Source organism: Osmerus eperlanus, chromosome 17, assembly GCF_963692335.1.
Source record: "Osmerus eperlanus chromosome 17, fOsmEpe2.1, whole genome shotgun sequence".
In the NCBI taxonomy this organism is placed as follows: Eukaryota; Metazoa; Chordata; class Actinopteri; order Osmeriformes; family Osmeridae; genus Osmerus; species Osmerus eperlanus.
This window is the reverse complement of record NC_085034.1, coordinates 7,859,206-7,871,950: the sequence shown is the minus strand read 5'-3', so window position 1 is coordinate 7,871,950 and position 12,745 is coordinate 7,859,206. Positions and strand designations below refer to the sequence as shown.

The following is a 12,745-nucleotide window of genomic DNA, read 5'->3' as shown; positions in this document are numbered from 1 at the left end:
TATTGTAGGATATTTTTGACTCGAGTATATAGTCCCAGGACAGGAATGTACAGGATTTTAATTGTTAACTCGCAATCAATTGCCTAAAAAAATAAAATAAAATAAATACACACACAACAAAAAGCATGTAGGCACTGTTTTTGCATTTCACCTTGTTAAAGGTATGCTTCATTGGTCCTGGGCCATTTTATATTTGTGTCCCTACTTGGACTTCCTAAAGTAAAGGTTGCCCATACCTAAGGGCCAGCTCTGACATTTAATTCCCAAAGCAGAAAAAAAACACCTTGACTCAGCATGTTCAATTCAATAGGACGGGTGACTAGTTCTCCAATTTCAGACGGTACAGCAACCTGCTGTGATGAAAGCCTTCTCCTGGAGTCTTCTGTAACTTCTTCTGATCCTCTTTTTTAATCTCTTCAGCCTGTTCTGACTGCTCACACCCTGACAATACATCGACAATCAATTGGCCTCTTGACAGATATTGTAGAATGTGAAGTTAAAATATAACATCTGTATTATCAGCTCTCTCCTTTTCAGATATAACGAAGAGGTAGATTTTCTCTAAACTCCCCTTGTCACTCCATCTTTTCAAGGTTACGCTTGGTTTGAATGATACGGGGCCAGTCTTTTAGTATTTCAATATCATATATTAATATATTAAGTCACATGAAAAGCGTTAAAATGGCTCCCTATCTTAACAAAATGGCCACCGGGTTGACAGCATGGGAATGACCAAGCGTTTCTCACAGAAGGAGAGAGATTCAGGTGATGGCAGCCATGACAGTCAGTGCTGTAGAGCAGGTTCTGGTCTCGGGAGGGCCCAGATGCTTTACTGGTAGGAAAACCTAAAGCGACGGGCGGATATTTCACAGATGACGGCCAGAGTTTGTCCTCTATGAGGAGGTGTGGAGAAACATGGAGGGTATCCATCAGTGGCGGGGGAGAGACTCCAAGCTGTAATCAATCCGTCATCACTCCCCTCCACAGCAACCCAGGGGAGAGATTTAAGGCCCTCGGTTACAGATGGCTGCTTGCTCATTGTAGGGGGGGGGGGCCTACACCACCGTATCTACAGACTAGGAGAAGTCCCCCCCCCCCCCCCCAAGTTACACACCCTTGTGCAGTGACAGCAGGAAGTGGTTATATTTGGTTTATTCATGTAACTCTGTGTGTGTGTGTGGATGGTGTGTGTGTGTGTGTGTGTGTGTGTGTGTGGAAGGGGGGGGGGTTACATTTTACAGCCACAAGCCTTGTTTGCAGCTGTAATACTGGGGCTCAAGTCATCTCTTGCAATGGTAGTTTTAGGCGAAGCACCCCAACCAAAATAAACCCACAGTCTATCTACAAAAGAGGATTACGGGATTCTGGGCTTTTGGTCTTAATCTAACCTTAAATTGTGGCTCTAAAAAATCTATTGGTATTACTGGATCAAAACAACCACACACTGACATGTTGTACCTACATCATGATCATCGAAGGAGGCCCGCCTCTGACAATCCAAACGTCCTTCCCGTTTCCCTGCTGGATGACCTACCCCGTTCACTCTCCGATAGGTCACCACGCTGGCCTTGAAGCTTCAGTTCTCCGCTGTTCCTGCCAGACGCTCCATTGCATCGCTTGGAGCATGTGGAAACCAGAATGGCCTTGGTGGAGCGGCCCGTTTTCGAACGGCGTTGTCATCTTGCGCTTCTCCCCTTTTCTTCTCTTCTGACCTTCTTTCACTCTCGAGGAGGAGAAGCCCAGGCGTTCTCTTTGTGTCCGAGGACGGCACATTCAATCCACTTCCATTCAATCAATCTCGATGGTCCCTGTAGCAAATAGAAAACGCATGAGATCTGAAGCATACCGAAGGACTACATTCGACCACAAAACCACGAAAAAGGGGAGAAAGGGAGGTAGACAACTTGCTTCCATTCCTTTGTTACTGTACTGCTCCATATCTTGTTTTAGTCTGGAAAGACTAGCCCTCTCCTCCTATCCCCAACTGGCCAGCCTGTTTCGTCAATAGAAACACATCACAAGTGTTAGTATTTATAGAAAAAAATGCCATTCTTATGGATGGTGAAACAGAGATGGGTTCCAGTAGCTCTTAACCCTTGTGTTATCTTCGGGTCATTCTGACCCATCAGTCATTGTGACCCACTGTCGTATTGCGACAAATTTACCTCATACAAAAACAAAGTGAAGCATTTTCTTTTAACTGTCGGGCTGTCTCAGACCCCCCACATTGCAATGGTTAAAAGAAAATTATTTGTATTTGTTTTTGTATTGGGTGAAATTGGGTAAACACAACGATGGTTCGTTGTGAACCTTTGGGTCATGTGACCCGAAGGCAGCACGAGGGTTAACTGTTGTTCTAGTTTCTCCTCATCAACACCCCCCCTCCCCCCCCCCCCACCACACACACACACACACACACACACACCTACACAAACACACACACACTCAGGTTAAACACTGGAGGACTGGCAATGAAAATGTGTTAAACATAATCGATTGAAATAATAACGATGACATATTTATAAATAAATCTGGTATATAAGTGCCTATAATGGGACATGGTTTTGAAAGGCTGGGTGATGAGCGTGGAGTTGGCAGACAGCATCCTCCGGCGCATTACCACCGTCTTTTGCCTGCTGAGGTATTCAGAGTTGCAGAAAGTTGCCGGGGACACAAAAAGATTTGTTTGTATCTGTATAATTACAATCGTCCTCGTCCGTTTTTTTTCCTGATTAGATCAGCACACATATGGTAATGGCCTCTTTTTGCTGGTATCGGCTTCATTTCTGCGGATAACAATATTACCTCCCCCCCATTTGTCCCTGTTGTGTCAAGTGACTAAAAAACCCAAAGCTTTGTTGGAACTTCACCTCCGCCCCCTGTTCAGCGGTGATGCCATTTTGTACAAAAATCGCGCTCGGAATATGAAGCGTCTATTTTTGGGAGTCGTGGATTACGTCTTTGAGAGCTGTCGTTGGCGCCGCGTAGCGGGACGCCGATGAGGCCCTGATGAGCCCCTGCTGGGATTCACAGGAGCGGGGGCGCCAGCTTCCTGCTCTCTGATTGGAGATTATCGAGGAAGTGGCGCTTTCGTCCCAGTGTGAGGTGGAATTAGGGCAGCTAAATGAGGGGACGGATTCATCAAGGTTCCATTCGTGTGGATGTCGAGTCTCAAACAATGGACGTCCCTGTGATCAGCTCAAGACTGAAGTACATCGGAATGTGGAATTTATTTGATTTTGACCATTCAGCTGGGCTTGACAACAAACATAGCTTATCATGTATTTACGTTTAGCAATATTTCACCAGGATGGAGAAACCGGAATAAGAGAATTGTATGCCAATATACAACCTTGTATGTTGTTCCTACATCAGTCTAACCTCAATACAACTGTAACCTCCCCGTTGGTCCCACTTCGGATCAACCCAGCAGTGGGTGTAAACTGTCTAAATGAGGATCAGCAGAGATATTGAACCACTTAACTATACATTCTCATCATGGTTGGATTTATTGGATGATTTGTATTTGTGGAAATTAAAAGTTGGGAAGGACTTCTGGCGGCCTTCCACTGAGCCCTCCGCATCAATATTTCATCACAGTCCATCTCATTTATCTTGTGCATGCATCAAAGATACTAGTGTTTATTGACGGAATTCTTGTGTGGTAAGCAGCTTTTGTGTGTGCCTGATGTACATGATCTGCGTTATCAGTGTCTGTGCAGCTACCTCGACAACAGCGACGATTAGCCATCCATGACCTCACCTCCCGCTTCCTGTACCCCTCGCGACGCCAGCCTGTCACTCAAAGAGCGGCGACGGCATCGATTCTCGCGCAGCAATACTCGCTCAGTGTCTCTTTCGCCAGGGACGCGGCGTGGTGGATAATGATAGGAACAATGTGACACACCAGATGGCCCTCTGTGATCGCATGTGGCTGAGTATAGCCGGGCCTGCGTTCTCCAACTCAACACTGCTCCCCCCCTGCCCCTCCTAACGATGATGGCAGACATCGCCCACAATGGGACTGAATGGGGGGGGAGGGATACACACGACAGATGAATTAGGTCAGGAACTAACAAGGCCGGGGCTTGAACTGTGGCAGGACCACCCATCAGGCAGGGAACCTTCCGAGCGTCTTCTGCCACGGGCACAAATGAAGCTGGGCCACGCAGCTGGCTCTGTATTTATATTGACCTACTACATCACACCCATGTGAATTTCCCTGCATGGCGTATTACTACACGTTAGAAACCCCATCCCAAACATTGCAAAGGCCCGGACAACCAATGGCGCTGTCGGAGCTCAAAACTTGACACTTTTTAAGAGAAGGCCACTAGGCGCTTATGTCTGTTGTTCTCACTAGCTATCCCCTGGAAAGAATCAGTCATTGTGTTATTGCATTTCGGGGTTATTAGCCTGCTAGCGATGTCGTGAGAGCTGGGAAGAGACACTGTCAGAAGGAGAAGGATTGAGAGGGAAAGAGAGGCAGAGAGAGGGACACGACTGACTGATTTCGCAGACAACTTTTAACTTCCAGCATGTTCCTCATTATCTGCCAGGAAGTGTGTTGATGAAAAAAAGACGGGGTTTATGCTTTTTCCGTCAGAAAGGAATCATCTACTTTTTTTTCAACACCGCCTCATTTTCTGTCCAAATCCTGACAGATTTAGGAAATCGATAAACAATTTAACAGAGTGCATTGTGAGTGAGATATATATTTTTTCCTTCTGGAGTCTTATTTCTTGGATAGAAAGCCCTGTACAAAGACCAAATACCCATATCTAAAGCTCTTTGATTTGTTTTGTCATTGTGCAAGAGTTGTGTTTTTGGAAGAAAGAAAATAAGGCAAAATACCCTTTGGTATTAACTTTAAATTAAAATTGGTAGTAACACTGTTTTCCTTTAATGCCTTGGAGACTTTGAGAATGTAATTGCTATACTATATAATGGCAGAAACACATTATGGCGTTTTGGAGCAAGTTTGTAAGCTACACCCCACCACGAGACCTGAGGTTTGGGCTTGGTCATCTCCTGGTGTCGTCGTGAAGTCGTACGGCGACAAGCGGAGGTGGAGTAATGGTGACTAATGTGGCACTCCCACGCGGAGAAATAAAACAGCTAAAGTGCAATACAGCTTTGGCGCATGGCGAGGCGGAGAGCGGCGGATGTTGATGGATGGGGAGGGATATTGTAACGTATCGGCCGGGCCGCGCTTCCGATTGACTCTCGTTCCCGATCTCCCCTCCCGCTTCACAGACAACTGCATCGCCCAAATATATGGACTTCTGTTTTCTTCTTTATGTATGTAAACTGTTCAGTTGAGGTCAAAACTGTAAACATTACCAGAGAACCACAGTTGGATGGTAATCGACAGGTTTTGGGAATATGTACTTTTACTTTGGGACATATTTCTCAGCACCTTAGGGTGTTCAAGTTGGAAGCTGAGGATCCGTTCAACCACACAACAACACAGTGTTTCTCTAACGATCCATTGAAATGAATGGAAGCGATGTAATGAATGCGAGGAAGGGACTTAGGCGTAGCTCTTGTGTTATTATCCAGTACAGCATGCTGACCCCTGACAATGTCAACACTGGATGTACATGGTGCTCACCGCAGGGGGGAGGGCTGTTCCCCTTGTTTTGTTTCGGTGTCACCCGTGTCTTCAGTGACCCTGACAAAGTGACTTTTGTTTTGCTGTGAATACATGAGTGCATATCCACAGGCGAATGTTTGTCAGAACGGAAGTGGGTCTGTACAGCGGGTCAATTGTACTATGCCTCATCCCTCTATAAATATTTAAATGATTGGACTGGATTACCTGAGGGCTGAATAGGCTACATTTGAAGATGTCTGGAAATGTAGCCTGAACCTGTTTAGGCATTTTGCTTTTAGACATTTGGTTGTCGTATTTGTACAATATCATGGAGGCTACAGAATGCTAAAAGTTCTATAGAAGGATCAAATCCCATTAGGGTGGTTAGTATGTTAATGTTACATTAGTAAACATCTTGCAACATGTGTCTGTTTGGTAGTGAACCCATTCTTGTTGCTTTGTGACATGAGTGCTGGAGTCAATGGGTGCCAGCTGATGGTCTCACAGGACCTTAAGGCTGGAAGTATCCATTAGCTTTGTGTGATTGTTGGACACTGAGAGGGAATTGTGCGACTCACCGAATGTACAGTCCCCCGTCCCCCCCCCCATGCCTTCACACTACACTCCCTGCACGAGTCGTGTCCATTTTCTACAATCGATTCAAATTTAATTGATCCGCGCTGCGTGTAATGTGAACATGGCACCGAGAATCAGGCTTGGTCAATATCAAAGACAGAGACGGCTGACTTTTTCTACCTCCCGCACATGGGAGCTCGTCTCCACAGACAACCTATTGCCAAGCGTTCAGAGTAGCAGAACACACATATGCGGCTCCGCTACCAGACGCTAAACCCGATATTCTTGACTTGAGTATTAGAGAGAGGAATAAAAGGAACAGTAGGCAAAAAGAAACTGAAGTTCTTTCGGGGTTTTTTTCTGCCTTAGTGTGTCCCTGTGGAGAAATTGTCAAGCTACACTGCAGCGATTTCACCTGCTTGGTTACGCAGTGAGTTAAGCCTCCTTTTTTATTTAAAAAATTGTAGCAGGGGAAACAACAAGTCACTTAAATCTCGTCATTACAGACAGTCTTTGGGAAATAAAGAGGCTCTTGGTTGATTAATTTTGTGATGATTCGCCGGCGTCTGCGGGTTTAGATGGAAGCGCAGTAGACCTGCATAAGCAAGTGTGGCGAATTGGACGGTTTATTTTGGTAAGCGGTCGAGCAGTCGCGCAGGCCTCAGACAATCACTGTTCTGAATCCTGGGGAAAACAGGAGAAAATGCCCTTGAGATAATGCCGGTTCAAACATCCATTCAGCCTGTCAAAGGAGAAGTTGTGGCACCTTCATTTGCTTGCTCATCCTTGGGCCAGACCCAGGTGCATTACGGAGGCTTCACATCCTAGAAAAAAGACGGCTTATTTCTCGAAGAGTGGCATGAATCCTTAAGTCGTGCAAGCAGCGTAGCAGTATTCTGCCCGGGCACGCACAGGTAAACAAAGTGTGGTGGGTACAAAGTCTGTCATCACAGAGAGGGAACATCAAGGAGACGACTCTTCCTGCCACTCGTGAGAATGGGCCCTGTCTGTGTCTAGCGGTGGAGGAAGACACCGAGTGGGGGATCCCTGAGACTTGACAGATTCTCAGAAGGTGTAAGCTTCTGGCGTCCTATAAAAGAGGGCGGACACACCGAACAAACTGTTTCAATCTTCTGGGGATCACGTTAGAGCTTTGGTTTCTCCTGAGTCCTTTCTTGTCTTCTCCTCGGTTCCCCTCAGTCCCGCTGTGTTCAAATGAACTGTGGCCAGTCGGTGAAAGGTGTTAGGAATGGGGCTGCGTTCACAAACCTCAGGTCTGTGAACGGTTTGTTTGTTCCAAGGTGCTTGCGGTGTGCTTGTCCCCCCGTTCTCGAACAGTACTCCGGAAGACCTCACCTTCAAGCTCAATCAGCATAAAGCAGTAAAACAATCCCGGCCGTAAGCCAATAGAGATGACACAAGAAAATCGCCAGATGATGAACCACGATCGGAACTAAAAGGCCTTTGATCGCCATTCACCCATTACGCATCGCTCTCCGCTTAAACCTCTACGGCTTTTCCCTCCAACATGGCAATAGTGGAAACCCCTTTCAGGAGCCCATTCGAAATGAGGATGGAGCGAGAGAGCACCTCGAGGAACGACCGCGGAGCCATGTTCAAATGAGGCCCCTGGCTGGGTAATTGAGCCCCCGTCGCCTGTTTCCAGCGACGAGCTCTCCTTTCACTCCACTCCCAAGTTTTTATCGTCCCATTTGAAAAGCCTCCAGCACTCTTGGGCACCCACAGAACTCTTGGGCACCCACAGACCATCAGGGAGATCCATATCGACTTCAGCTTCACTGTTCACCATGGAAGAAAGATCGCTGCTGCCTCACTGCCTCCGTTTACCGAGGAAGACCCAGTGCTAAGGTTTCTCGAAAGCCACAGGGACGACATTGTTCTGGCAGAGATGTATTCGATGAGAGTAGGGCCCCGAATACTGTCAGATTGGCCACAGCTCCTGTTTGGGCTGGAGATATTGTGCGTGTCTTGAGGCAACCATCGGTAAAAGGACTGGGGTTGCATTTGACAGTTATTGATGAACTAATGCCAGGATCGTGATGTCATGAAACAGGACTAGGGTTGCCCTCAATCGTTTGGACGTTCAAGGCATGTTCCTGGAAGTGTGTGTGATGTTTTGTATGCTGTTCCCTGAAGGCAATGATGCAACACTGCTGTGCCTTCCTGGTTTGGAATTCTAACCGTGTCTCTCTATGAGGATATAAGAGCCAGTCCCAGATCTGCTGTCGCCCATATTATCAGGAAATGCATCATGGGGTTATCAGTCAATACATCTCTCTCTGAGCAGTGGGGGGGCTGCTGTGTCTCTGGGGCGGAACAGATGGAGAGATGGTCATGAACAGATAATTACAATTGTCGTTGTTGAGGTCCCTTGTGGTGTCTGTGTGTGTGTGTGTGGAGATGAGTGAGTCTGACGCTTCACAACAAAGAGAAGATGGGGGTGTTATCCGTGTCACTATGTTTGCGCAGTGCAAGTCTCACCAGACTGCCGTAATGCAATTTTCAGCACCCTCCCCCCCCCCCCCCCCCATTTCCACTCACCTCGTTCACGCACACACAAACACAACAAATGCTCCCCCCCCACACACACACACACAAACGCACACTTCCAAATGCCTTGCTGGAGATGATTAGAGCGGACAAGTCATAATAGTGTCAGAGAGGAACCCAACTCGATCTCTCGCCGGCGCGCAGATTACGCTCTCATGATGAGGAAACGCCATTTGTGGCGTTATCAAAATGGGAAATCAACACAGAACCGTGTCCAGGGAATGAAACGGGAGAGCCCTGGCCCCGTTGTGTTGCGTTGCAATGCAGGGGAAACAATGCAACAGAGGGAGAGAAGAAAAAAAAACACGGACAGAGAAAGGGAAGAAAGAGAGGAAGTTACTTTTGAGGAAAGGTGAAGTGATGACGAGGGAGCTCGTGTAGCTTTGAGCGTGTTCTCTACCCGGGGCGCTAGGTGAGGTGGGGAGTCGTCTCCCAAGGGAGGTGGGGCTGGGGAGTCGCGGCGGAAGAGAAGAGAGGCAGCTACAAATTGTCCCTCTCGCAGAGCTCCACTAACACTGAATAATAGGCTCAGAGGCCTCTGCTGTCAAGAGTCAGCGCAGTCCTCAGAGTTCAGACGAGCTCTGGAGAAAATGGCTGCCTTTTTTTTTTTTTGCTGTGTCAGTTGAGAGAAACCTCTTCCTGCTCTGCACCTGGCAGTCAGGTGGTCAAGAGAAGCCAGAGGGTCAAAGGTCATTGTTCACATGGAATGAACCCTGATTCTGTTTCAGTGCTGTCACCATTTTTAATAGTGGAGGAATTATGCTGCTTTATCAATTTGCAAGTTTCTCTTTATCTTGGACAAAAAACCAGCTGAATGTAACGACATGGTTGGAAACCTACTTAGCAGTCGTTGAAGGAACACTTAAATTCCTTGATAGAATCCACGAAGCCATCGTTAATTAAAAAACTTGAATAGCTTCCCAAACTGATTGGTTATGAGCTTTTTGATGAAGGAATTGTTCCGTCTGAAAAGTGGGATGTCACAGAGAAAAAAGTCGTTCCATTATGTGAATGTGGACGTACCCTGCCAACACAATGGGCTTTGTACAATAGGATTTTGACATTCCATTGTCTCATGACAGCAAAGACATGATTACTCAATAAGAGACGACAGAAATAACCACGGTTGGGCCTCGCGGTTTGAGCACACAAAGATGGACTCCTTCCACCTCTGTGTTCCTGTCATTTGGTTCTAAGATTACACCCACTCACAGGTAATGATCCAGAATAAACGCTGTCACTATAACTCTCTCTCTCTCTCTCTCTCTCTCTCTCTCTCTCTCTCTCTCTCTCTCTCTCTCTCTCTCTCTCTCTCTCTCTCTCTCTCTCTCTCTCTCTCTCTCTCTCTCTCTCTCTCTCTGCCTCTCTCTCTCTGCCTCTCTCTCTCTGCCTCTCTCTCTCTGCCTCTCTCTCTCTGCCTCTCTCTCTGCCTCTCTCTCTCTCTGCCTCTCTCTCTCTCTGCCTCTCTCTCTCTCTGCCTCTCTCTCTCTCTGCCTCTCTCTCTCTCTCTCTCTGCCTCTCTCTCTCTGCCTCTGCCTCTCTCTCTCTCTCTGCAGGTTCACTTGTGCGGTGCTCCTACATCAAGTACCATTACTCCTCGGCGACAATACCTAAGAACCTGTCCTACAACATCACCAAAACCATCCGCCAGGACGAGTGGCACTCCTTACGTAAGTGTTCCCCATCAAACCAACCCACTTTCTGCCCTCGGCTGCTTTGAGCCGGATCACACATTTACCGCCCCAATATTTCTATGAAAACAAACACAATACGTGTTGCGATTTACACATCGCAAAATCCAGTTTTGTCTCCAAACTGGATGCATGCCGGCTATGGGCAAGGCTTGCGGGTCTGAATGTTCTTGTTCGGAGCTACAAGTTCCCTCTTTCACAAGTGGTTCGTTTTTCCAACAATCATATTTGATTGATCTCTCTCTCTGTGTCTCTTGAGCATCCCTGCTGTTTACTGAAACTGCGTTAACAACACCAACAAAGAGCAATCACATTTCACTGTTGTTCTTCCCTTGGGCTCCAGTTTACCAACGGATCTGATCTGCTGCTCATTCCAAGTGGAGAACTCTGCCTAGCTTTTAATTTGCATTGTTCCCCCAATTTGGCTCCGCATTGGAACGCTGTGCCACAGAGGGAAAATAGACACTGCTGCGAAAATATAACCTCTTTATTCGGTGGATGGATAGTTAGTCATGGAGCTGTGAGCAGAAGTTTTGGATCACATTTTCGAAAACTGTTAAAACTAAGGTTGCACTACTGTGTAAGTCAATTACGCAAATTCTCTACATTTTGACAGGGGAAATTCAGGTAGGCAGTTTAGTCAGAAAATTGTTTTTCCAGTCGGGTACACAGAATACCTCTCCAACGCTCTCAAGACAAACCGAGCTTTCTGATGTAGTCTGGCCAATTATAGATAAGTGGAGAGCTAATGTGTCTGCATATTTGGACTCAAATGTAGGACTGCGGTCGGCATCCCAACTGCAGGGATAGGTCCACGCTGTACCTGTCAGGTACCATTGCTCAGAGTAAGGGGGGGGGGTCACAGGAAGAGAGATGGCGGGAGTGTGTAGGGGGGGGGGGGTGTGGCCAGCCGTTTTAGGCTGTAGGGCATGCCATGGCCCCAAACTGTCACTCGTTCTCACTCGGCCGGGCTGCAAAGTGAGGGAAAGTCTCTCAGCCCCATCTTCCTTTATCTTCCTCCCCCTCTCTTTCCCTCTCTCCCCCCCTTCTTTCTCTGTCTCTATCTCTGCCCTTTTCCACCTCTTTCACTTACTGTTCCTTTGCCACCCCCCCTCGAGAGAGCCGTTTCAAAAGCACTCATCGCCGTCAAGGAAACCGTGATGAAAAATACATGCTTTATGCAAGTCAGAAATGTATTCGGTAAAGTTTTTTTTTTTTTTTTTTTACTCAGCACCCAGTGTCTGGAGCTGGATAAATCAGTGAATGGCGTGCCTCCATGCTCGGCGGTTCAGGGGCGATGCATTAAGACCAACTCGGCCCCATAAACATACGTTACATACACCAGGGGCTCTTCTGACTCGAACAATCCCCCGGCTACACCGTTCTCACCTCCCGACGAAAGACAAAGGGGGAGGGGTCGGGAATGAAAAAGAAACTTGTCTAGCGTGGAGCCGTTTTGAAGGGGGAATCGATTTCAGGGGCGGGGCTCCTGGAGTCCTGTGTGCATACAGTATCAATATAGAACAAAGGGCTTGTGTTTGAGTATCCGTTTAATCTCCAGACCCAGAGATGGCACCCTGGAACACACGGCCACTCAGGCTCCTGCCAGTGAAGGTCATCTCCACTGCCTCCTGTGTTGAGGTACCTATTACTGGCTGCATCCACAAACCCGCTCCATCACTGATAAGTATATCCCCCTGATGGTTGCCCTGTCGTTCTGTGTCGGGTGTGAAAAAGCACCGAAAAAGAAAACCGAAAGGGCAAATAAACTGGCCCCCTGCCCTGCATATCAGCTCCCAGGCTAATCGATGAGGGGCCAGTGGGTCCCATATTAATCCAGGGGGTGTGGAGTGACCTGTTAATACGGGAGTACAACTGGGTAGCCATCATACACACACACTAACTGTCACTTGCGCAGACACACAAAAATACATGCACACACACTCACAGGGCTTGATAGGCCGTTATTGAGAAACACCGTTTGGTCAATGCTGAGGCAATTAGCTAGCAGGCCCAAATTCAAATTGTTTGGACAGGTCAGTGAGTGTGTGTTGTGTGTTGTGTGTGTGTGTGTGTGTTTGCGTGCGTGTGTATGTGTTATTGTTTCCAGGAAAGCCCTGGCAGTGTTTGCATGACAACCTGATCTTGATTACACGAAGTGCATGAAATTGAGCTCAGGCAGGCCTGACAATTTCTCAGCCGCTCTCGGGCTACGTGGAGAGAGGAGTGTGCAGAATGACATCAGCAGTAGTTCAAAGTCATAAAGATGAACATGATACTCATTTGTTTCTGCCAGTCAAAGAGGCCAGAT

The 12,745-nt window shown here is 47.3% G+C and overlaps 1 protein-coding gene across 2 annotated transcripts in view; it reads left to right on the top strand.

The window, feature by feature from the left end:
* Window positions 1-12,745, top strand: part of tmem178bb (transmembrane protein 178Bb) — a 43,225-nt gene that overhangs the window by 5,468 nt on the left and 25,012 nt on the right. For both annotated transcript variants that reach the window (XM_062482734.1, XM_062482735.1), the window contains exon 3: window positions 10,300-10,413. In XM_062482734.1, coding sequence (XP_062338718.1) covers window positions 10,300-10,413 — 114 coding nt within the window. The remainder of the gene's footprint in view (window positions 1-10,299; window positions 10,414-12,745) is intronic.